Source organism: Nomascus leucogenys, chromosome 1a (assembly GCF_006542625.1).
Source record: "Nomascus leucogenys isolate Asia chromosome 1a, Asia_NLE_v1, whole genome shotgun sequence".
NCBI lineage: Eukaryota > Metazoa > Chordata > Mammalia > Primates > Hylobatidae > Nomascus > Nomascus leucogenys.
The window spans coordinates 49,841,442-49,868,209 of NC_044381.1; the positions used below are offsets into that span (position 1 = coordinate 49,841,442).

The following is a 26,768-nucleotide window of genomic DNA, read 5'->3' on the forward strand; positions in this document are numbered from 1 at the left end:
ACGTGTGTTCAATGCACTATGCTTAACCAGAAGTCCCCTTGCCACTGGGTCTTAACATGTACAGATGTAATGAACATTTTCTAAGTAGGAAAAGTCCATGTATAGTTAAAGCAATTCCATAATAATTAGAAATAAGTATGATAATAGAATAACCATACCTAACTGAATGCTTATATGTACTTGCAGTCTTTAGAATGGTTGTGTGTGTGTGTGTGTGTGTGTGTGTGTGTGTAACGTGTCTTGTCCTCACAATAACCTCATAATTCCACCCCTAGCAGTCTGAGCCCAAAGCCCCTATCTTATATAACATGGTACATCATTTCCCAAGCTACAGGTAATCTTATTTCCAATTTATCAGGTCTTTAGCCAATCCCTACTTACTGTTAACTGAAGCTATAACTGAAGTTTTAATTTTTTAATTTTTAATTTTAATTTTTGGCCCAGGTACTGTGGCTCATGCCTGTAATCCCAGCACTTTGGGAGGCTGAGGTGGGTGGATGACTTGAGGTCAGGAGTTCATAACTAGCCTGGCCATCATGGTGAAATCCCGTCTCTACTAAAAATACAAAAAATAGTCAGGTGTGGTGGCATGCACCTGTAGTCCCAGCTACTCGGGAGGCTGAGGCAGGAGAATCGCTTGAACCAGGGAGGCAGAAGTTGCAGTGAGCCGAGACTGCACCACTGCACTCCAGCCTGGTTGACAGAGCAAGACTCCATCTCAAAAATAATAATAATACTTTTAATTTTTGTGCATACACAGTAGATGTATATATTTATGGGGTATATGAGATGTTCTGATACAGGCATGCAATGTGTAATAATCACATCATGTAAAACAGGGTATCTAGCTCTTTATAACCGAGGTTTTTAACGTAGATTTTGAACATTCACTGTGCATTGTTTGATGTGGCAGAGCTAGCATCTGTAGATGTATCTACTTGAAATACACATTGGAGGCCGGGCGCGGTGGCTCACGCTTGTAATCCCAGCACTTTGGGAGGCCAAGGCGGGCGGATCATGAGGTCAGGAGATCGAGACCACGGTGAAACCCCGTCTCTACTAAAAATACAAAAAATTAGCCGGGCGTGGTGGCGGGCGCCTGTAGTCCCAGCTGCTCGGAGAGGCTGAGGCAGGAGAATGGCGTGAACCCGGAAGGCGGAGCTTGCAGTGAGCCGAGATTGCGCCACTGCACTCCAGCCTGGGCGACAGAGCGAGACTCCGTCTCAAAAAAAAAAAAAAAGAAATACACATTGGAGGTAGGACAGAGTAGTCTATGACAAGTTTTAAGGCACCGTCACTTAAATTGGAAAACCTGGCATGTGTCTGGTTTATAATACAGACAGATGGGCATTTCCTGTAAAAGAAGGCAGTTACCATCGTAATTTGAGAGGTCAGAGAGAAGCAATTAGAAATCTCACTTTAGCAACATAAAACGTAAAAGCATCTGTTTAATGAAATGTGATATTTGCAAGAGTTTAACATATTAAACCACTGATGTCCCTGTGCAGCCTAATTTGAAGAATTCAACCCCTCACTCATAGATTAAAGATTTTAGTACTAGGGCTACTATCACTCTCTCCAAAACTACTCACTACTACAACATTATTGTGGAATCACTCTTGCGGTAATTCTTTGTGAGGGGTATATGTATATATGTATGTATGTATATATGTATGTATGTATGTATGTATAACAGATATATATAACTATGTGGATGTTCATTTCAAAATCCTTACTGCGTCTCAATTCCTTGACCTCCTTTCAAAGGATCTCGTACCCTCTGGTACCTCAATTATCCATTCTCATATGCATTCCTTACACTCTAATATTACCGATAACTACAGCTCCTCCTCTAATTTAATTCAAGCCTCCACTGTCCAACCATCTCTTATTGTTCCAAGGTCATTCCATATAGTAATTAAACTTCAACAATTCTTCAACCTCATCAAAAACACCAGTTCAGTCACTCTACCATCTTTCCACCGTTCTTCATTCCTCTCATAACTTTACTTCTTACCACTTCTGAAATTATAAGGCCTCCTTTGCTTCTACCACCACAAACTCTGCCCTTATCTTCCCCTTATACTTGCCTGGTCAGATCTCAGTCCTGGTTACTGCCAAAAATGCCTACTCAGTGCCTGCACATGAGCAACTGAATATGGCTAGAGAAAATTGCATAACCAAGTGGCTAGCCTCACTATAAATTCATGACCACTTATTCAGTGGGGCTCTTAGTAATGCCTGGAAACTTTACCATGTTCTTTAGTCACTTCACTCTCCCTCACTCATAAACTCTGATTTCACCTCCCTTCTCTCCTTTTCTCAATACTTTCCGTTAAGGACGACATTACCTAGAGTAGGCTAAACTGCTATAACAAATAGACTGCAAAATGTTATGGCTCCAACTCAATAGAAATATATCTTGCTCACGTAATTGGGTATCCAGGTCAGTGGGTAGCTCTCCTTCATCCAGGTACCTTCTTTCTTGTGGCTCTGCCAGCCCCAGAGGCTTGTGGTCATCTGCATAATTGAATCAGAGTCACCGTGTCCAGGGTCCAGCTGGCAGAAAGGAAAATGCATGAAAGAGGCACAAGTACTCTCAAAGTAAACGCCTTGGCCTGACAGTGGCAGACATAACATCTGCTCACGTTCTATAACTTAATACTTGACCATATGCAACTGAAAGAGAAGCTGAGAAAAGCAGTCTGTGTTTTCAGGGAGAAGGGGAGACTAAATTGCGATGGACAATTAGCAGTCTGCCAAAATGATCTTGCTCCTCACTTTGCTGAGAAAATAGAAGCAACTGGAAGAGAACTACTTTCTCCCACTGTCAAATCTATCTACTTATCTTGATATGTCCCATATACGTGGGAACTGGGGAAGATGGGATGGATCCCTAGACTAACCTTGACCAGAAAGGGGATCTTTCTTTCCAGGCTTTCAGTGAGAACAATGTGGTCTTAAAGACCCTACTACCTAATCACAAAGTGCAAACATACCTTCTTTCCTTGTGCTTTTCAACCTCTGTGGTTTTGGATACTGTTGATCAACACTCCTTCCAGCCCTGTTTTTGTGAAACCCCAATTTACCTTGTCTTGATGATTCTGCATTACCCTATTCTCCTCCTATTTTCTGCTCCACCCCCTTTCTTTGCTGGCTTGGCTCACCTAGATCAGAGCTTCTCAAACTTTTTGATGTGGCACAAATCTCTTCGGGTTCTTGTTAAGTTGAAGACGCTGGTTCAGCAGGTCTGGGGTGGAGCCTGAGATTCTGAGTTTCTAACTAACATCCTCATGTCAGTGCTGCTGGGGCCACTGACCACGTTTTGAGTAGCGAGACTCTAAAGAGGGTGTTTTCCAAGATTCTGACCTTTGTTTTCTTCTTTTATCTCACAGCAGTATCACTCCTAGGCTGATTATTTATGAGTCTATTTTCTAGTTCAGTCCTCTTTCCCATATTAGAAAACCTTTATTTCTAACTTATTAGTGTCCATGTCTCTCTGGCTGTCTTGACAACCCTTTGAATTCTTAAAATGTCCAAATCTAAACCGATCTTCTCTCAAGAACTGGCTCCTTCTCCTTTCCTTTGTAATTGTCTCTTTTCTCTCTTGCAATTATCTACAAACTCAAAACCTCCACTTTCTTTGATTTCTCTCTTCCTACCCACAATTAATCAATCAGTTGCCAAATTCTATAGATTCTGCATGCACATCATCTCTCAACTATGCTCTTTTAAATTCCCCTGGCTGTCCCTTTAGGTCAGACTCATCATTACCTTTTACCTGGCCTACAGTAGATCTGTCAGTTTTTCCACCTCTAATTTCTGCTTCCCCTCACAGATAAATCAGTAGCACAAAGAAAAAAAAAGCCTTCCTTTTCTTCCCCCAAACTTCTGAACCATAAAAACTCAAAATACTGAATTAAATATAAATTCATCCATTTGGTATCTTAGGCCCCATACTCCTTTGTCTTTTCTACCTCTCAACATACCCTGGAGTCTTTGGTCTTTCCCCAACACAACTTTCACTGATTCGTCTTCATATATATTCTCATGCTATCCCTTCTTGCTGTAAAACTCTCCCTGTCTCCTTCAAGGTCAATCCCAAATGCCTACTCCTTCATGCTGCCTTTCTTTCCTTATCCCCAAGACAGATATACACGGTTCTTTGATTCCCGGCAGTACTCTGCCACTTTTCACGTGGCACCTATCATGGTTTGTCTTTTATTGTCTGTTTTATCTTTGTTTTATTCCTTACTTCTTTGAAGGCAAAGGTATCTTCAACTCCTCTCTAACTCCGAAGCATCTTACCTGTGGGGCGTCTAATATTAGTTGAATCAGGGGAATTTATGGAGATAATGTGATGCGCTGGTAAGCTCACAGAATTGGAAGCCAGTACAGCTGGGTGCCAGCTCTGCCGTTTATTAGCTGTGAGGTTTTGGGTAAGTCACTTAACTTCGCCTGTAAAATTAGTCCACTACTACCTGATGGAGAACCAAGGGAGACAACGTTAAAGCGCCCTGCAACTCTACAGGGAACCGAGCAATGTTAGTTATTTTCCTTACAGAGATCGGATGCACTCTTGCTACTGGAATCTTGACTTGCAGGACCATCCCTACTTCATTGCCTGGAGGTTGAACCCCAAGTTGCAGGGAACCCGAGCTACCAGGTCCCACTGCCCTTTTCCACTCCAGGGCCCTCTCACTGCTCTCCGCGACGCAGGTGATCCTGCCTTGCTGCGGGGGAGTGGCCTGGAGTCTCATTCCCTCGGGAGGCCTCCCTCCTTCCACCCGCTTGAGGAGAGCCCTTCTCTACCCTGTGACCCCGAAGACCGTGGCGCCGCCGCCTACGTGAGGCGTTTGGACCCTGCCCGGCCCCCGTAGCTCCCCTTCTCCAGCAGGTGGTTCTGGTCCTCTCCCCCAACTCGGGCGCTCACGTCACCGGCGAACCTCTAACCAGCGCCAGCGCCGCTACCAACCGCGAAAATAAACAAACCCCCGCGCTCGGCGGACGCGCCAGGCCCCGCCCCCGCCCCCGCCCCGAGGCTCTCACGCCGCCCCCTCCGTCCGGGCTTCCCTCCACCCTCCGCCCGCCCGCCTGCTCGCAGCCGCGCTCTCCCCGCCCCTCACCGCAGCCTGCAGCCGCGCTCACCGCCGCGGTCCGCCCCGGCGCCCCGGGACCCGTTAGTGCCCAGCCTGCGGGCCGACCGCGACCCCCGCCTGGCGCGAGCCTGCCCCCAGCTCTGCCGACATTTGACCCAGACCAGTCCCAACGCCCAGTGCGGCCGCCCGGGGAGCCGCGGGAGAGGCGGCGGCGGGGGGAGGAGGGAGAGGAGGGCCGAGCCGGCGGCCCGGGAGGCCCGGTGAGTACGCGGAGGCGGGCCCGCCTCGCGGGTATCCGCTCCGGCACCCCGGAGGCGTAGGCAGCGGCTCGACAGCGCTCCCTTCGGCGCCCCGGCCTCGGGTGGCGGGGACTCGGCCTGAGGCGACGGGCCCCACTGGCCGGAGCCGCTGGGCAGAGGGCACGGGAGGGCCGCTCCGCGGAAAGGGCCGCAGCCCGACGCTCGGCGCAAGGCTCTGGGCGGCGGAGAGGGACTCGCATCCGACTCCCAGGCCGGCGGCCGCTGAGCCTCCCGAGACCCCGTGGGGGCCGCTAGAGTGACAGGTGCCACCGTCCCCTCCCCGCCTCTAGCGCCCGCGCTCCCTCCCGGGGAGCCGGGCGCTCGGAAATTTCTGGAGCAACGACCTGACTCGTTGTTTTCTCCCTTTCAGGTTTTGAAGCCGCTTCTCTGCCCGAGTTAGGTTTCGCCCAGCGCAATTTCTTGCTCTGTGTACTTTGCGAATAAGTTTCGGAGCATCGGTTAACAGCCTATGGGTGAAATTTGGCTTTCATTCATGAATGAGGTATAGTGAATTACTTTTTGAATATAGTGCTCCTCCTCCTCCACCGCCAGCTATTGAAAAGTGATTTTTTTTTTCTGTTATTGTTTGGAACAGCCTTTCCGAATTTTTGTCAGATCTCGAGCATTAAGGTGCTTCATAAATATTGAACAGTAATGACAAAAATAGTTTATCAAATTGTCCGATTGGCTTTTCTCTTACTCTTCTTTTTCACTCTTTACCTTCGCCAGATTTTTCAGAGTAGATGCTAATGCTTTCATTAGAAGGACTAATGAAAGATCGTCTGTCTTATACTAAAAAGCCGGAGACACTTTTCTTCACCATTTAGCATTGTCTGTTGTGTAGTAAATGTGCTTGGGATTGTAACTGGAATCATTTAATAAATGTGACTTGTAGCTATAAAAATATTTTAGAAGCTTTTTGGCAAATTAAAATATTAAAAATCTTAATAGAAATCTAGATTTCTTTTCTCAACAGATTTATAACACTATAGTAGCTTCAGTTCTGGAGTAAGACCAAAACCCAGAAGTTGACCAAAAGAACATTGTGGGCAAATGAAAATACATGTATTTTACTCGTGGGAGAATCCCTCAGGTCCTCACTCAGTACCTGCTTGTATTTTTTGATTAACTTTCTTGGCCTACAGAAAGTGGGAGCTGCAGATTGGAGAGGGGTCTCAGTACTTAACTGTGAGGAAAAAATGGAGTTTGGAGCATACCCATTGGGTTTACATCACTTACAGTAAGTGTGTTTGGAGCAGAGTTTTAGTATGCACTTCACACTTGCTGATTGTGAACCCTATTTTTTTTCTTTTTCCTGAGGCGGAGTTTTGCTCTTGTTGCCCAGGCTGGAGTGTAATGGCGCCATCTCGGCTCACAGCACCTTCTGCCTTCCAGGTTCAAGCAATTCTCCTGCCTCAGCCTCCTGAGTAGCTTGCATTACAGGCGCCTGGCTAATTTTTTTTTTTTTTTTTTGTATTTTTAGTACAGACGGTGTTTCACCTTGTTGGCCAGGCTGGTCTGGAACTCCTGACCTCGTGATCCGCCTGCCTCTGCCTCCCAAAGTGCTGGGATTACAAGTGTGAGCCACCACACCTGGCCTGTGAACCCTAATTTTTAAGAAGCCAAAGTGAAAGATACTGTTTGGTTATTTGAAGAACAGAACATGAAATAACACAATTTTTTATTTCACCAGGTGTTAAATCAGTGATACTTGGTGCCATTTCATATTACGCTCAGTTAATTTCAATCTAAGTTATATTTCAGTGAGGCCACACTAATTGGCATCTACATTAATATCTTTTTTTGGTCAGGCTAACTGGTAGTGTTAATAGAAGATGGCTATCATTCATCTCATAAAAAGTGATATATTTGGGTCTTGATTTAAGGATTTTATATATATAATTGTGTGTGTGTGTGTGTGTGTGTGTGTGTTTTGAAGTTCCCTAATTGTGGTTTTCTGGACTGAGATATGGCTGCTGCTGTCTGTCTTGATTCTAGTGAGGTCATAGCGTAGAGGGATAAAGTCATAATGGCAATGTGCCTCCAAACTTTGGTAGAGGCCAAGACTACCAGCCACTTAGGAATTCTTCTGCTTGGGTCGGGCTTGGTGGTGCATGCCTGTAATCCCAGCACTTTGGGAGGCCGAGGCTGGAGGATTGCTTGAGCTCAGGAGTTTGAGATCAGCCTGGGCAACGTAGTGAGACCCCATGTATACAGAAAGAGAAAAAAAAAAAGAAATTCTGCTGCTTGTTGCTTAGGCTATTCATTTTTAGAAGCAGTTTACTTAAGCAACCAATGCATCCTAATTCTTTTAAATTAACACTTTTGTTTTTTGGTTTTTTGAGACAGTCTCACTCTGTTGCCAGGCTGGAATGTGGTGGCGCAATCTTGGCTCACTGCAACTTCTACCTCCCTGGTTCAAGCGATTCTCCTGCCTCAGCCTTCCAAGTAGCTGGGACTATAGGCGTGCGCCACCACGCCCAGCTAGTTTTTGTATTTTTAGTAGAGATGGGGTTTCACTATGTTGGCCAGGATGGTCTCGATCTCTTGACCTTGAGATCTGCCTGCCTTGGCTTCCCAAAGTGCTGAGATTACAGGCGTGAGCCACCATGCCCGGCTGGCTTAAATCAACACTTTAAAACCAGATATGCTTCCTAGACAAAATTGGTTGTGGCGATTAGTTTGTTAGAATGGTACTTACCGTAATGAAACAACTTTGAACTGCTAATAATTGCTCATGCACATCTGCATTATGGGAATTGAGGATTGTCTATTGTGCACTTCACATTTTTCTTTTTCTACTTGTAGAGCACATCTTTCACTGCATAGATAGCTGTGTACTTGAAGAATGTAAACATGAAGAAAACACTAAGTTCAATAAAAGTGTCTTCTATGTGCCAGGTCCTGTGGTATTTGTAAGGGATAGAAACTCTTGTCTTTCAGGATCTTGAAATCAGGATCGTAGGGGCTAGACACAACAAGAAAGATAATTTTTTTGGAGTCCATTCAATAATAGTAAGTTTAAAGTATGGAAATATTACAGAGGAGGGAATGTTTGACTTCAGGCACAGGTCAGAGAATGCTTCATAGATATGCTAGCACCTGAGCAGGATTTTGAGGAATAAATGGAAGTTTTCAGTGGAAGAGATAGATGACATTGTAGACAAAAGAGAACAGCATAGTTAAAGATATGAACAAGTAAACTAATTGTGTGTTCAAGAAATTTCAAGTTGTTTTTTCTTGGAGTACGTGCAAAATCTGAAGAAAGAGGGTTGCTAGTGAAAGCCCTAACGTATGCTATTACATTTAATAAGTCAAATAATTGGCTTTTTGGGTATGAAGTATATGTAAAATAGAAACTTTGTTATATTTTTGACACTGCTGCCATCTTTTTTTTTTTCTTTTTCTTTTTTGACAAAGGGTCTCAGGCTGTCACCCAAGGTGTAGTGCAGTGGCACAATCACTGCTCACTACAGCCTCAACCCCCAGGCTCAGGTGATCCTCCCACCTTAGCCTCCCAAGTAGCTGGGACCACAGTCATGCACCGCTATGCCTGTTGTACATTTTGTAGAGAAGGGGTTTTGCCATGTTTCCCTGGCTGATCTTGAACTCCTGGGCTCAAGCAATCTGCCCACCTCAGCCCTTCCAAAGTACCAGGATTACAGGCATGGACCACCATGTCTGGCCCGCTGCCATCTTAAGTATAAATTAATTGTTTTTACTAGTGGTAGTCATTACATTATGGAAGATAGTAGAAGATATATTTATTTATGGTGAACTGCCTGCATATTGAGAATGTGTGTTTATTTCACATTTTGCCCTGAAACATTTCTGTTTTTAAAATTATCTTGTGAATTTATTTTGTCTTCCTTCAACTATACATTATCCTTGAAATTAGTTTTATCATTTATTTTATGAGATAGGGTTTTGCTATGTTGTCTGGGCTGGTCCCAAACTCCTGGACTTAAGTGATCTCCTGCTTCAGTCTCCCAAGTTGCTGAAATTACAGGTGTGCACCACTGAGCCAAGATATCCTTGAAATTATTTTTAAAAGGAACTCAAAGGGAAGAAGGGAAAAATATAAATAAAATAATCATTAGATTTCTGCACCAAAAACCTGATCCGTGTAGTATTTTAATAATATGTAAATGTTTAATATACAGTATTAGCCACCATATTCATAGACTAATGTACGTAACTTAATTGGCAGTCCATTGTATTTTCATTTGCATTGTATGCCTTAATTATATTATGTGTATATAAATGTCTGAGCATAGAAGCATCTAAATTTTAAAGACCAAGTGTATTTGAAAGAGAAAAAGTATAGAGAGGGAGGGAGAATAGCTGTGTTTGAATCTGTTTATCCTAACATCTCTTAGATGTGACTGTATGTGGAGATGCAGAAGTTTAGGACACAAGACTGAAGGAATACTACCCCTAGCCATGACCTGAAATATAGTATCTTTTAAAAGCCTAATGTTTTCGTAGTCTTCCTATTTATTTCTTCTTAGCAAGATTTTAAAAAAAAGTTACAGAGGAATTCCTGGATTGCATAACATAACTATCTTTTTCAAAATTCTGAAAAATTAGTTAACGAGGGTAATGTTCTCTTAAAAGTATGCAACATATTCTCCTTCGATAGTTGCTCTCTGTCATTTGACTTGTCCATCACTGATGTGAATGGCCAAAGGCGTCTCATTGTCAATTCTGACCTGTAGTTGCCCTTTCTAAATTTTGACACAGGGCAAAAAAATCAATATTGTATTGATTACATTATGCTTAACTTTTTCAACTTGAGTATAGATAACCATTTTTTCTTTTTGAGTTTTTTTTTTTTTTTTTTGGAACTAATATCATTGTAGAGCCGAGCGTGGTGGCTCATTCTTGTAATCCCAGCACTTTGGGAGGCTGAGGTAGGAGGATTGCTTGAGCCTAGGGGTTCAAGACCAGCCTGGGCAACATGGCAAAACCCTGTCTCTGCAAAAAATTAGCCAGGCATGGTGGCACACACCTTTAGTCCCAGCTACTCAGGAGGCTGATCTGGGAGAATCATTTTAGCCCAGGAAGTCAAGGCTGCAGTGAGCCCTAATCATGTTACTGCACTCCAGCCTGGGCGACAGAGCGAGACCCGGTCTCAAAAATAAACAAATGAATAAATAAGTGAATGACAGGATTTCAAATTCAATTGACCTTTCTAATTTCAAGTGTTTAATGACAAAGCTCTGGGTGACAGAAAGCATATGCATTGTTTGAGCAGTCACCTTGCAGCTAGATTTGATGCTGCTGAAAATGCATGTCACTGGCAAATGGGTAAAAATATAATCAGTATAGAGATTTAAGGCTGTTGCTTTAAGGAAACCTTGCTCACTAGATTTTGGACTCCCCCATTCTTGACTTGCTGCTTATTCTACTGTGTGCCTTGCTGTTCAGGCACCTTGAACATAATCTTCCAACAGTTTCACAGGCCTGTCTATGATAATGGGTAGCAGTGCATTCTGCAGTTGTCTGATGAGGTAGATTACTAGGACTTGGAGCACTTCCCTTCTCATAGTTGACATAACTGCAGAGTAGCATGTGCAGGAGCTACCCACTGAGGAGCACTGGATGAGGTTTCTTGTATCTGGAAGTGACTGGAACAGAGGCTTTTACTTTTTCAGGGGTTTCCTGGCTGCCCCAAGGCCTAAGGGAAACTTTATCTAAGGATACCCTGGTAAGGTAGCTCTGCCTTATGCTACAGAAATAAAATTTCTATGAGCCTTGGAGAGATGTTTCAGAATAGACATTTATGAACATTTAACGCATGCAAATAATCCATATATGAAATTCACAGTTTTCGTATCAGTCCTAGAATGGAAAGAAATTTTTTTGTGTAAGATATAAGTCTTGATAAGGCTTCAGTAGCAATCTGAAAATCTCAGCAGCTGAAAGCAGCGAAGTTGCTTTCTTGCTCAAGCTACCATGTCCACCACAGGTTAGTAAAGGGGCTTTGTTCATTGTGGTTGCAGACTTTACTAGATCTGGCTGATAGAAATTCCATCTCAGTATATGCTTCCACAATCACAGAAGCAGGGAAAAGAGAACATGTTGAACCATACACTGACTTGTAAAGCTTTTTAAAGTTTATATTTCACTGGCCAAAGTAAGTTACCTGGTTATGCCTGCCTTCAACAGAGAAGTGATGTATAGTATTATTCCCCTTCAGGGAGAAACAGTGAATATTTGTGAACAGTAATACAGCTGCCACTTGCAATTAATAGTCCCAACATTTAAAATTGAATATAATGATAGTTGAACAGCTATATAGGATAATTATACCTTGAGTGCTCAAGAAAGTAAAATTTTATATAGGATTATTATTTTTTTTTTGAGAGAGAGAGTCTGACTCCGTTGCTCAGGCTGGAGTCAGTGGTGCAACCTTGATTTGCCGCAACCTCTACCTCCTGGTTTCAAGAGATTCTCATGCCTCAGCCTCTGGAGTAGCTGGGATTACAGGCATGCATCACTATGTCCGGCTAATTTTTTGTATTTTTAGTAGAGACAGGGTCTCACTATGTTGCCCAGGCTGGTTTCGAACCCCTGGCCTCCAGTGACCTGCCCACCTCGGCCTCCCAAAGTGCCGGGATTACAGGTGTGAGCCACTGCACCCGGCCTATAGGGTTATTTTAATAAGATATGTTGAGGTTGAAGCAGAATTCATCTTTTCCATAATATTTCTGGAATTTCTTTTCCATTTTGAAACATTTTCTCCTTTGTAATAACTTATGAAGCTTCCATTCTCATGCTTGTAGAAAAGATTGGAGCCAAAAATCTGTCACAATTTATCAATGTGGTATCATCTCTACATTGTGATATTTTATCTTGATTTGCATATTTCTAGGCACAGGAGCAATTTGTCTTAACACGAGATTGTAATAAAAATGCCACGATTTAATGACGGCTAGATGGCATCTTCAGACATCAGTTCTTACTGTGATTTTTCTTCATTGTATACTAAAAACTTGAAATATTTCCAGATATTTTTCTGGTTACTTAAGGTGGAAGATTGAATACATGCTTCTAATTTTTCTTCCCTCCTGAAAACATACAAACGATAGTGTGTGGTTAGCTTTCAGAATGGATCTTAATGATCCTTACTTCTTAGTATTCAGCTTTACATAGCCCTTTCCCACAATGAATAGGGTGGACCTGTGTGATAATGTGATATAGTGAGAAATAGATATGTAACCAGTGGGATATTTTGGAAATGATAGCAGTTCATTCAGATATGATCACGGTGAATCAAGGCATAGAATAAAACTATAAAGAAAAGCAAAGGAGTAAGTTATACAAAAATCAGGATACTTGTTATCTCTGGCTGGTGCAGTGGGGGAATGCAATTGGAGAGAAGCATAGGAGTCAGTTAACGTTTTGTTAACCTTTGTGCTGGCTACTTGGAGTGTTCATCGTAATTTTTTCAAACTGAATACTTCATTCTGTTTTTACCTGAAACATTTCAAAATACAAATTTCTGAGTTGCCATTCTGTTAAGACAATCTGTGTCTTTTTTAATTAGAAGAGTACTTCGTCTTCTGGTTGTTACAGGGCTTCTTAATTTGGACTTTCAGAATAAGGTTCAACAAATCTAGGTCCAGGTGGGGACTCAGCCGCTGACTTCCAGAAAGAACTAAGGGAAGTCACATAACCAACTTAAACTCCACTTACCTTAGCTGTATAACTAAAGGATTTGGATTAGGAACTACTAGGGGACTTTTAAGATCCCTTCTAAGTCTAAACGGTTGTGGAAAAGCTGACAGCACACGGAATGAAGCTACACTGACCTATGCTTGCATGGAAACTAGTGAACTAAAACATAATGTGGAAGGCATTTTGAAAAGTTTCCTTTGGTTGAGAGAATTTAAGCTCTTTATTTTTGCGGTCAGTTCGAAATCACAGTCTCTAGAATCAAACCTACGGTAGTATTTTATATATGATAACAATGGTATTCCGTCTTTACTCCTTTTTTTCTTGTATTGGAAGTTGGGAGTTAACATGTAGTTGGACTAAAGGTCTTTTTTTTGTGTATGATGAAAAAATGATATTCTTTTCCACTGTAAACCATATTGATTTAGGATGTTCTCTATAAGTATGTATATATTACAGAATGATTGAGAGAGGAAGACCATGAATTTTTAAAGTATACATGGAAAAATGAGTACATTATATCTGTGAAATCTCATATCATTTTTCTGTTGTAAAATATTATATTGTTTACTTAAATATAAAAGTATGTTATTGCTAATAGTGCTGTGGGTATTAATCCAAATTTACTAAGTCCAGTGTCAGAAGAAATTTATTTTATCTACATATGGTTGTTTTAGAATCTACAACAGATTTTACTCTGTGTTTGTTTACCCATCTGCCTACTCTTCTGCCTCCCCACAGAAATTATTCTTGACAGAAGTATTTTAAAAGAAAAATCTTTATGATGGCCTCAGCAGTACTTAGTTCTGTTCCCACCACTGCTTCTCGTTTTGCCCTGTTACAAGTGGATAGTGGCAGTGGCTCTGATTCTGAACCTGGAAAAGGTAAAGGTCGAAATACTGGAAAGTCTCAAACTTTAGGAAGCAAGTCAACTACAAATGAGAAAAAAAGAGAGAAAAGAAGAAAAAAGAAGGAACAGCAACAGAGTGAAGCAAATGAGGTAACACTTACAATTATTTGTGTTGTCTGCTTTCCCAGTAGATGGTAATCATCCTGAGAACAGAGACTATCTTGTTCCCCTATGTGTCCATAGTACCTGTTCCACAGGTACTCTGAAAATGTTACTTCAATGAATGGATGTGAATTTGTGTATATTTAAAATCAAATGTAATGATCTTTTCTTTCTGAGACAGGGTCTCACTCTGTCACCTAGGCTGGAGTGCAGTGGGACGATCACAGTTCACTGTAGCCTCAACCTCCTAGGCTCAAGGTATCCTCACACCTTAGCCTCCCAAGTAGCTGGGACCACAGGCACACACTGCCATGCCTGGCTAATTTTTGCATTTTTTGTAGAGATGGAGTTTTGCCATGTTGCATAGGCTGGTCTTGAACTCCTGGGCTCAAGCAATCTGCTTGCCTCAGCCTCCCAAAGGGCTGGGATTACAGGCGTGAGCCACCACACCCTGCCTGAACATTTTTAAAGTACGTTTTTTCTGACTGTGGAAGTTTGTGTGTTCATTGCATAAAGTTTAAAATAGGAAAGTCTTAAAAGGAAACAAAGGTCATTTATAGATATGACCAGAGATAGAACCAATTAATATTTTGGTATGTGTTTTCTGTACACATACATAAATTTATATGAATATATACATGTATGTATATATCCGTGTAATACTTAAATTGGGGTTATATAATAGACTGTTTTATAACTGGCTTTTAAAAAAAATTAATCATGAGTGGTTTTCCATATTAGTAAATACAGATCTTTGTTATTTTAAATGAATCCACAGTTTACCATATTTAATTATGTGGTTATTTCATACTTTATTTAATTGAACTCATGATAAGCATTTGGGTTGTTTCCTGTTTTTTACTGTTACAGGCAAAAATCATACGACTAGTTTTTGTTTTTTTTTGAGACAGGGTCTCACTCTTGTTACCCAGATTGGAATGCAGTGGTATGATCTCGGCTCACTACAACCTCTGCCTCCCAGGCTCAAGTGATCCTCCCACCTCAGCCTCCCAAGCAACTGGGACCACAGGCACACACCACTACGCCAGGCTAATTTTTTGTATTTTTGATAGAGACAGGGTTTCATCATGTTGCTCAAGTGATCCACCCACGTTGGCCTCCCAAAGTGCTGGGATTATAGGTGTGAGCCACCACGCTGGCCTCTTTTTTTTTTTTTTTTTTAAGAGAAGACAGAATCTCTCTCTGTTGCCCAGGCTGGAGTTCAGTGGCATGATATAGCTCACTGGTAGCCTCAAACTCCTGGGTTCAAGCAGTCCTCTCGCCTCAGCCTCCCAAGTAGCTAGGACTACAGGCAAGCACCACCACACCCAGCTAATTTTTTTTTTTGTAGAGACAGGGTCACAGTACATTGCCCAGGCTGTTCTCAAACTCCTGGCCTCAAGCAATCCACCTGCCTCAGCTTCCCAAAGTGCTGAGATTACAGGTGTGCGACACTATTCCTGACCCTCTGTAACTCACATTGAATGTACATTTTTATGCATTCGATGGTCATTTTTTTTTTTTTTTCTGAGATGGAGTCTTGCTCTGTCGCCTGAGCTGGATTGCGGTGCTGTGATCTCAGCTCACTACAACCTCCGCTTCCCAGGTTCAAGCAGTTCTTCTGCCTCAGCCTCTTGAGTAGCTGGGACTACAGGCACGTGCCACCACACCTGGCTAATTTTTATATTTTTAGTAGAGACGGGGTTTCACAATATTGGCCAGGCTGGTCTGGAACTCCTGACCTCGTGATCCACCCGCCTCAGCCTCCCAAAGTGCTGGGATTACAGGTGTAAGTCACTGCGCCTGGCCCATTTCTTTTCTTTAGAGTAAAAACTGTATGGAAGGCCCTTTTTTCCTAGACATCCTTAGCATTAGTTATATGACCAACATTTAATATGCCCATTGTTTTTAAAAGAAATTCTGAAATACAACTCTAGTATGTGTTTTGTTTTAATAGAAGGAGCAGTTGGGTATATAAGGACCTTTCTTTTTATTATTTAATGAAAGAAGTAGTAAAAGTGTTTTATTCTCATAGTAATGTCCCAAGACTTAGAAAAAAGCCTTTTCAGTTTATTTTTTTCTGTTACATTTCCATCTCCATTGCTTTCTAAATGTTCTTTAAAATGCTATCCACACAGTAACTTTAAGGGAAAGATATTTTCCTCACTGGATGATAACCTTTCAGAAGTCAGATCTTTCAGAACTTTTGATTGCCCACCATTTTCTTTTAGGAATTAAGATGATTTGGGGGAAACAGAAAATAAGGCAATAATGGAGTTTATATTAGAGAATAAGAAAATATAAAACAGAATGAGTGTGAAGGATCCACCCTTTCCACTTCAGCCATTTGCAGTTCTATAAGCCTTTGCTTTCTGTAAAGCAAACAGTAGCCGACCTACCAGTGCTTCATTTTCAGCAGCATCTCCTTCTGAATGTCCTTTCCAAATCAGAAACCAGCTACTTACAGTGGTATTTCTATCTTGTTCCCTTTTGTAGAACAATGTATTTGGTAAAAACCACAATTACTTTGCACCAACCTAATATTACCAGTTAAAATTGTTGATCCTTAGTTGAAAGCCTCTTTATTAGTTTCTCAGGGCTGCCTTAAAAAAAAACCCACAAACTTGGTGGCTTAAAACAATGGACATTTATTTTTTCACAGTTCTAGAGTCTAGTAGAGGTTCAAATTCACACATCAACAGGGCTATTCTCTCTCTAAGACTCTGAGTAGAATCTTTCCATGCCTTTTCTAGCTTCTGGGTGGCAGCTGTCAATCCATGGCATTCCTTTGGCTTTCTGTGTCCTCACCCCAATCTCTGCCTGTGTTGTTATGTGGCATTCTCTGTGTATCTGTGTCTTCACCTCTTTGTATAAGGATACCAGTCATATTGGATTAGGACCCAACCTAATTCAGCATGACTTTATCTTAACTTGATTACATCTGTAAAGACTCGATTTCCAAATAAGGTCACATTCAGAGACACTTGGAGGTTAGGGCTTCAAGGTATCTTTAGGGAGGATACAATTTGTTAAAAACTTAAGACAAATTAAATTGAACACTTCAAATGCGCAAAGACCGATTCACAATTCAGCAGCCCCCAGAACCAGAATAGGTTCAGAGCTACTCCTGGGCTGTTAGATGGTCAGATAGTATTTGTGGACAGAAAACGGAAGTGAGGTACAGAAACAGCTGGACTGGTTACAGCTCCACCTTTGCCTTATTTGAACATGGTTTGACAGTTGACCACCTGTGATTGGCTAAAACTGGGTGATTGGTACAAAAGTAGGTTATAGTTTGTTTATACATTGTTAGGTTACAGTTCACTATGTATGGAGAAACTTTCAAGTTGAACTTAAAATATGTAAGGAGGCAGTGGGGGCCGGGCGCAGTGGCTCATGCCTGTAATCCCAACACTTTTGGGAGGCTGACGTGGGCGGGATCGCCTGAGGTCAGGAGTTCAAGACCAGCCTGGCCAACATGGCGAAACCCCATCTCTACTAAAAATAGAAAAAGTAGCTGGGCGTGGTGGCATGTGACTGTAATCCCAGTTATTTGGGAGGCTGAGGCAGGAGAATTGCTTGAACCTGGGAGGTGGAGGTTACAGTGAGCGAGATTGCGCCACTGCATTCCAGCCTGGCGACAGAGCGAGACTCTGCCAAAAAAAAAAAAAAAAAAAAAAAAAAAAAATATGTAAGGAGGCAGCTTTAGGCTAAACTTTTTAAACTGCTCCTTGCAGAACAGGGCTAGCTCATGGGCAGTATGCTCAGAGTCTGCTGGCTAAACTTAATTTAACAAATTCAGTTCATAACAGCCTCTCAGTATTTTTCTCTCTTGTTTCAACTACTTTGTCTCAGATTATTTTTATCATTGGGAGTGGCTTGGCCCATACTGTTTTAGTTGATTATGTTACTTTGTGGACTAGGCCCTGTATTTTTCAGGACTAGCAAAGTAGTTGTCAGAGTTGCTTAGGCGATCTCTCACTATTTAAACTTTTAAATGTGTATGCTTTCTGAACTGTATTGTTTTGCATTTTATTTTATTTTTATTTTTGAGACAGGGTCTCACTCTGTCGCCCAGGCTGGAGTGCAGTGGCATGATCACTGCTCACTGCAGCCTCAACCCCCCGGGCTCAGGTGATCCTCCCACCTCAGCCTCCTGGGTAGCTGGGACCACAGGTGTGTGTCACTACACCCGGCTAGTTTTTTTGTGTTGTTGTATTTTTTGTGAAGACTGGGTTTTGCCACATTTCTGAGGCTGGTCTCAATCTCCTGGGCTCAAGCAGTCCACCTGCTTCAGCCTTCCAATGGGCTAAGATTACAGGGGTGAGCCACTGAGCCTGCTGTGTTTTGCATTTTAAAAGCACACTTGTTCTACTGTTTTCTACTCCTATAAACTTCTTTTTAGTAAAGAAGAATGATTAAAATGGTGGTATAATAGAGTATAATACATTTTTCACTTAATCATTTTATATATAGATCTACCAACATTATCTCAAATGCTGGCAAAATTAACATTCTACAAAGATTATAGAAAACACAAATAATAACTTTAGTTGTGTGAGTTAGCAAAACAAGTGTTTGGAGTAGAAATATAAAAATACCATTTTTGTATTAAAAAAATCATTAGTATCCCAGGATTGGTAAACTGAATTTAATATATTTTTTGTTTGTTTTATAGCTCAGGAATCTTGCTTTTAAGAAAATTCCCCAGAAATCCTCCCATGCTGTTTGTAACGCTCAACATGATCTCCCATTGTCAAACCCAGTACAGAAGGATTCACGAGAAGAAAATTGGCAAGAGTGGAGACAAAGAGATGAGCAGGTACAACTAAGTAAATAAAATTGCTTTGTTTTTCATTGAATTTATGGATTTTTCAGATGGCAGTGCCTCTGAATTCATGTCACCACTGTTCTGAGAAGCAATTTATATTGGATTAATTCATATTTGCTGCTTTTAATAAGAGGTTCTGGTTTTGATCTACTCAAAAACAAAAGTGATACATTTGTTGTTTATGTTAGTTTTGGTAATACGAAGCAGTTATTTTGTGGTTTTAAAAATCATCTGCCTTTTACAAATCAGGGAGAGACAGGGAAGGTAGGGGAACAGTATTAAATTATTCCAAGTAAGAAAATCACATTTGTAGGGCAGAAATCTCTTATTAAAAATACACAGTGACTAGGCTGGGAGTGGTGGCTCACACCTGTAATCCCAGCAATTTGGGAGGCTGAGGCGGGTGGATGGCTTGAGCCTAGGAGTTTGAGACCACCCTGGGCCACAGAGCAAAACCCTTTGTCTACAAAAAATGGAAAAATTAGCCGGGCATGGAAGCGCACACTTGTGGTCCCAGCTACTCAGGTGGCTGAGGTGGGAAGATCACCAGAGCTCAGGAGATCGAGGCTGCAAGTGAGCCATGATTTTGTCACTGCACTCCAGCCTGGGCAGCAGAGTGAGACCCTGTCTCATAACAAAAAACAAATAATACCCAGTGACAGTTTTGCTTAAAAAGGAAATCCTTTGGGAAACTTTACTGTTGTTTGTTTCTTTAACCTGTTTACGTGATATTTTGTTCTTCTATGTCTCTATTAAATGTCATTAACAACCAAATAAAATAGATAACTCATTAAGACCAGTACATATCTTTTTTGTGTTTGGAGTCCAGGAAAATAACATACTAAGCCTGGAATGTACTCTAGGAGATGCTATATGTATAGTAAGTGATGAGTTATTTATTTGCCTGTCAAACTATCATTTGATGCATTCAGAATGAGTATCATTCTAGCAGATGTTAGGTCTAGTAGAGTGGCTATTTCTATCATTCTTGGGTTACTAGTTTTAAAATAAATAGACTATACTAAGTTATTCTCTTAACATAAACTATGCTAATTATAACATTTTCTTTAGGATTTTGAAGTGCCTCAGGCTCATCGTTATGAGCATCAATTATTACTGTAGAGCCATGTAGTAGTGCTGTTCAAATGGCAGTTCCAGGCACTGGTATACTGGATAAATCATCTTGTACTGTTTCTAGGGGTTGATTCTTTTTTTTCCTTATAAAATATTCATTATGACCGATTCTTGTTTACAAGTATAAATGTTTTGATAATCTACTTGTTTAGCCAGTAATAGAATTTACCAGTGTCTTCATTGGAGAGAATTTCTCCCAGTGGCCTAAAGTGCACTGGAGAACTAATGAAGGAAAACTACTCAAATTTGCACCAAAATAAATTTCATGCAACATGGGAACTTGATCACAGATATCTGATTGCCTTTTCTTCTGCTCCCACTGATTGCTGCTGAAATGAGCAGGTAATGATGAAAAGGAAATAGTGTGACTTGGCCCTGATCCTATATAAGGATGCCATTGAAGGCCCAGGAACTTTGACGAATTTCTGCTGAGTATACTACTGATGGGTCACTTAGCAAGACCTGGAACCTTATGTGGGAGACTCACTTGGAAGAAAATAATGTGTGGAAGTAGAGTAGATCTTGGGATAATTACACTGAGAGGTGAGGAAGAGATAAGGGCAAGCCTTGCAACTGATGGACAATATACTGTTTGGAATCTATTTTTTTATTATTAATAGAGTAATAATAGATTTCAAAAGTAGCTACATGTACAGAGATCAGGCAATGACTATATACTAGGCAGAAAGCATTCAGTATAGGGGGTGTTCTTCCTGACACAGTATGAGAAATTTCAGGGATGGAGGGCTGAGCCAGACAGAAAGCTGAACATGGAAAACTTAGCTGTTATTTGGCTGCTTATGTCAAACACAAAAGAGAAATTATGCTAAGAACAAAGTTTCCTATTCCTAAATCACCATATTGATAATGCAAATTTACGTCAACTAAGCCTCAGCATACAATCTGAGAGCTAGAATTAAACACCTAACCAGATGGACAGTAGGAAAGCACTCAGTTCACCTATTTATGAGCAAACACTGGATCCCAGTTGATCTCGTATCAATGGAAGAAAAATTTCTGCCACATGAAGGAAAAGAACATTGTACTTAGTGTCTGGAGTAAAAGCACACCTTGAAAAAGATTTGCTGCAGGAAATGGAAGTTAATTTTAGATAGCACCTATTTTTTGCTTTAATAAAAATCAAGAGGCTAGAACATTTTGTAAAAGTCAAGGGGATAGTAATGTTATATAACAAAGTAAGATAAAATAATGCACTAAAATGAAAAAGTGACTGAGAGAAATTAAAAGGGAGACGGGTGAATTAAAAGTGAGATGGGGCCAGGCGCAGTGGCTCACACCTGTAATCCCAGCACTTTGGGAGGCCTAGGTGAGTGGATCACCTGAGGTCGGGAGTTTGAGACCAGCCTGACCAACATGGAGAAGTCCCGTCTCTACTAGAAATACAAAATTAGCCAGGCGTGATGGTGCATGCCTGTAATCCCAGGTACTTGGGAGACTGAGGCAGGAGAATATCTTGAACCCAGGAGGCAGAGGTTGTGGTGAGCCAAGATCGTGCCATTGCACTCCAGTCTGGGCAACAAGAGTGAAACTCCATCTCAAAAAACAAAACAAAACAAAACAAAAAAGTGAGATGGGTGAATTTTAAAATTTAGGAAATAAAATCATAGCAGATTAAAAACTTAATTAGAAAGACCAGAGTATCTACTAAAGAAAGCTGAGCCAATTGTGTGAAGGAAAATTTGAGATAAGTTTTGCTGATAAAATTGACATGATAGATTGGAACACTGACTTTAAATTAAACAGAGGCATAATTAATGTCCCTGAAACAAATAGAACAGACGCAGGTATTAGAGATTATGTTGATAGGCCGAGTGCAGTGGCTTATGCCTGTAATCCCAGCATTTTGGGAGGTTGAGGCAGGAATATTGCTTGAGGCCAGGAGTTTGAGACTGGCCTGGGCAACATAGTGAGACCCTAGCTCTACAAAAAAGAAAAAAGATTATTTTGATAAAACCTAAGCTTGAAAAGAACACCAAATTTAAGTCTTTTAAGAATTAGATTCTAATTTTAAGAATGAGGAATAAGGAAATAGTAGTATAAATATATACACAGGAGAAAACTGGTCGCCTACACAGGATGAAGAATCAGGCTGGCTACTTTAAATACCAGAACCAAAACGTTAGGACCAGGAATTCCACATTTAGCCTAGAAGTCATTTGTGTGAATGTGAAAGAAACACACTCAGGCCCAGTGCAGCAGGTCATTCCTGTAATCCCAGCACTTTCGGAGGCCAAGGTAGGCAGATCACTTGAGCCCAGGAGTTCGAGACCAGCCTAGGCAATGTGGCAAATCCCCATCTCTACAAAAAAATGCAAAAATTCACTGGATGTGGTAGCGCATGCCTATAGTCCCAGCTACTCAGGCTGCAGTGAGCCGTGATCATGCCAGGGCACTTCAGCCTGGGTGACAGAGCAAGACCCTATCTCAAAAAAAAAAAAAAAGACACCCTCAGACATAACAATAACTGAGCGAGACCCTATCTCAAAAAAAAAAAAGACACTCTCAGACATAACAATAACTGAGAGAGTATACCACCATTATCCTTTCTGCAAATTTTTCTGAGATGTGCTCCTGCCAATTAAAAAGAAAATCTAAATAAAGAGCACAAATAATAAAAAAACACTAGTGGTGAGTATTTAAGCTAGTTCAATAAAGAATTAACTCTAAGTAGTAGCTAACTTGTATCTATCCCAGCACAGCACACTTCATTGTGGAAAAGTGGTCTTATATTCCCTACTCATTTATTTGCTTAGATGTATATATCAAAAGATGTGTATGTTTCTTAATTGAAATGAGTGTCATGTGATATATGATGTATAAAATGATATGTAAATTATATCCCAGTAAAGCTGTTTTTAAAAAAACATGTAGGGCATGGCTTTGACTTAGTTGTATGCATAATTTTCACTTTTTTTTTTTTTTTTTGAGATGGAGTCTCGCTTTTGTCGCCCAGGCTGGAGTGCAGTGGCACAATCTCGGCTCACTGTGACCTCTGCCTCCCGGGTTCAAGCGATTCTCCTGCCTCAGCCTCCTGAGTAGCTGGGATTACAGGCATGTGCCACCACGCCTGGCTAATTTTTTGTATTTTTTTTAATAGAGGTGGGATTTTACAGGCCAATCTAGTCTCGAACTCCTGACCTCACATGATCCTCCCCTCCCCACCTCCACCTCCCAAAGTGCTGGGATTACGGGCGTGAACCACCACGCCCAGCCACTGTTTTTTAAAATGATTAAATCAAGATCAAGAAACATATTGTTCACCAATAGCTGTTGCCTATGAATAAATCTCTGTGTAGATGTTTTTCAGGTATAATCTGCTTTATGCATGATGCACTGATATTATTGATTCCAGTGTACATGACTCAAAAAATAAGTAGAAAAATCTGTTCTTAAGGGTTTCAGTGATTAACAGACCAAATTTTATTGTGTATTTCTTCTGTTACTGTATTAATTCAAACTCTACGTCACTAGTATTTTTCTCACTCTGAAGTGAAATGTCTGTTAGTATGTGCACAATAGCAAGTTCTCTCTTACGTGACATCCTTCAGTTCATTTGATAAAGGTTTTTTTCCAATAGCTTGTTCTGGTTTTGTTTGTGAGTGTAATATTTATCATTAACTATGTGGCTGGTATAATAAATCCCTTGGCAGTAGTTTGACTACCTGGTTTCCTTATAAGGAGTGTAAATTCAAATAAATCCATTGTATTTTTGGCTCTTTAGCAACAAAATCACTTTTATGCTGGAAAGCATTACTTAGTAGTTGTTCTGGAAAGACTCCTACAGGTCCCTTGGCTTTGTTTGAAAGTGAAACAAAAACTGTGATATCTTCAGGCCACTGGTCTCACCAAGTTTCTTTCTCTTTTTTTTTTAAATTTTCATATATTTTTTGAGACGGGGTCTCACTCCCATCGCCCAAGCTGGAATGCAGTGGTGTGATCATGGCTAACTGCAGCCTTGACTCCCGGGCTCAGATGATTCTCCCGCCTCAGCCTCCCAAGTAGCTGGGACTACAGGCACACTCCACCATGGCTGGCTAATTTTTTGTATTTTTAGTAGAGATGGGGTTTTGCCATGTTGCCCAGGCTGGTCTTGAACTCCTGGTCTCAAGCAGTCCACCTACCTCAACTTCCCAAAGTGCTGGGATTATAGGCGTGAGCCACCACACCCAGTCTTCTGACCAGATTTCATGACAGGTGGCTAGGAGCAAATAGATGGATGACTCAAATGAAAAATTTAAATATTCATTATCTTAATTTTCTATTTATAACTTTCCTTTTCTGCTCCTTTTGTGACATCACTCTCGTCCTAACACATACACGTTTATATTCTATATTCACTGTATTGGAGTCCTGTTAATTTCAAAATTTATTGTGTTTTTATAAGTTACATTATTTACGGTTCTATTTTCATTACTACTTCTAATTCTTTCATGACTCATGAACCATTTTTATTGCTTGGAGGTGTGATAAAGCATACAACAAAAATACAGACTTAGTAAATGCAAACAGCACTCAGAAGACATAAAAATACATTAGCTGAGATGAACTGAATGTGGTAATGAATGTGAATTATATATGTCATTTTTGTAGAACTCTGACAACCTTTAGAATAATTATGTTCAATAAGACTACTGTAAGATTTCTGGGAAAATAATCTTGCCTTCCAAATTTCTGAAAGATATGTAGTCTACACTTTGAAAATCTAATGGGTTGGAGGACCATTATGCACTACTGCTGTTAAGTCCAGTCAGTTGGCTGCAAGTGTCAGATGTCTTCAGAATGATGACCTCTTTTGTTTTATAGTAACTATATTTCCATGTTGCCTATGAGAATTGAAGACTAACTCTTCATTTGGAATTTATTTTGTTTGGATTTAAATGGGTAAAATTGTAATGGTACCTAGACTTACAAATTAATTTTTAAAAAATGTTAGTACCAAAATATTTACTGTCCTTTAGGTTTTTCATTGGTTCTTCATACTCTTTAACTGATTGAGCTATAGGTTTGCTTAAATAGAAAAAAAAAATGTTTTACTACTAGATGGGGAGTAGGAGGCAATGAGGAAGTCAAGAGGAAGGGGATCTGAAGTACTCCATCTTGGACACATGTAAGTATCTTCTTGAATTCTGTAGGCATTTTAGTGCCTACTATTTCCTCTTTTTCTTCCTTTCCTCCTACTCCCATAAATAAAAAGAAAATAATAAGGAACTTACCATTCGCAAACTTAAACAAGGTACTTTTTTAAAAGTATGCTTTTATTTGTATTTTATTGCCTGGAGCCTGTCTTATAGGCCCAGTCTCTGTCTCTGTCTCCCTCTCTCTTTTACCTATACATTTACTGATTAAGTAGATTGTCAGCTATATTTATAGCAGTCTTTGATAGAGAATAAAGATATGTTTAGAGAATTTTGAATCATGTTTTCTTTCTCTTTTCTGATATGTGTTAGTCTTGTGCTACCATTCTCCCTATTATCTAAAGTCAAAAACCTTATCTTTGATTTTTTTTTTTTTTTTTTGAGACGGAGTCTCGCTCTGTCGCCCAGGCTGGAGTGCAGTGGCGCGATCTCGGCTCACTGCAAGCTCCGCCTCCCGGGTTCACGCCATTCTCCTGCCTCAGCCTCTCCGAGTAGCTGGGACTACAGGCGCCCGCCACCACGCCCGGCTGATTTTTTTTTGTATTTTTAGTAGAGACGGGGTTTCACCGTGGTCTCGATCTCCTGACCTCGTGATCCGCCTGCCTCGGCCTCCCAAAGTGCTGGGATTACACGCGTGAGCCACCGCGCCCGGCCATCTTTGATTCTTTCACACTTCATATTGTCAGTGTTCCAAAACTTGATCAGTCTCTTCTTTATTTTCTGCACTCCTACATTTTGATCCAGGTGCCCATATGCTGTCTGAGATTACAATGGCTTAGTCAGACACATTGATTCTAGGTTTTCATTCTTCTAATATTCCAGTTTATGTCTTAAAAATTACTTTTATTTAATATTAGCATTCCTCTTTTATCTGCCCTATATCCTTAAATTTTAGGAAGTGTCTGGAACCTAATGCTGCCCTAACTAAGCAATCTTATTTTCTACTATTCTCCAACATGGGAGAGTAATTCTAATTCATTTGGTACTGCTCTTATGCCAGGAACTGTGCTAGGTACTTCATACATATTACAACTTTAAATCCTCAAAACTACCTTGTACAGTTGATATTCCAATGTCCTGTTTAAATGTTCTGAGATTCACAGAAGTTAATATAACTTGTTCAAAGTCACAGCTATCATGAGTGGAATAGGAATTTAAATTATCCATTTCTGTGGTCTCCCAAAGCCTGTGTTTTTTCCACATCTTTCTCTTGTAATGTTTAAAATTCACTTTTTGTCAGAATGACTTTCCTTAGTATCCCATAGTATAACTATTCTTAATATTATAACATTAACATAATGTGGCTCTTCCTGCAATTCTATTTCTGCCTATCCAAATTGTATCTATATTTAAATACCAACTTAAAAGGATTTTTTTTCTGTATCCCTGAATTACATTTGTTGTTGATCTTCTTTTTCTCAACTTTTGTAGCTCTTTTAATGTCTTGTTCTATTTCCTGTAGTTCATACACGTTAATCTTACATCCTCAACTGGGTAGGAATTCTTCAAGGGCAAAAGCCAAATTTATGCTGCTGCTTTAAATTAAGCCCCATAGAT

The 26,768-nt window shown here is 40.7% G+C and overlaps 1 protein-coding gene across 2 annotated transcripts in view; it reads left to right on the forward strand.

Annotated features, from left to right (window-relative positions):
- The first annotated feature begins 4,970 nt into the window (after positions 1–4,970).
- Positions 4,971–26,768, forward strand: part of GKAP1 (G kinase anchoring protein 1) — an 80,306-nt gene continuing 58,508 nt past the window's right edge. Inside the window, exons 1-4 of one of the 2 annotated variants that reach the window (XM_030809502.1) lie at positions 4,971–5,359; positions 5,769–5,900; positions 13,820–14,078; positions 18,769–18,912. In XM_030809502.1, coding sequence (XP_030665362.1) covers positions 13,860–14,078; positions 18,769–18,912 — 363 coding nt within the window. In that variant the 5' untranslated portion in view covers positions 4,971–5,359; positions 5,769–5,900; positions 13,820–13,859. The remainder of the gene's footprint in view (positions 5,360–5,768; positions 5,901–13,819; positions 14,079–18,768; positions 18,913–26,768) is intronic. The other variant, XM_030809498.1, reaches the window with a different exon arrangement.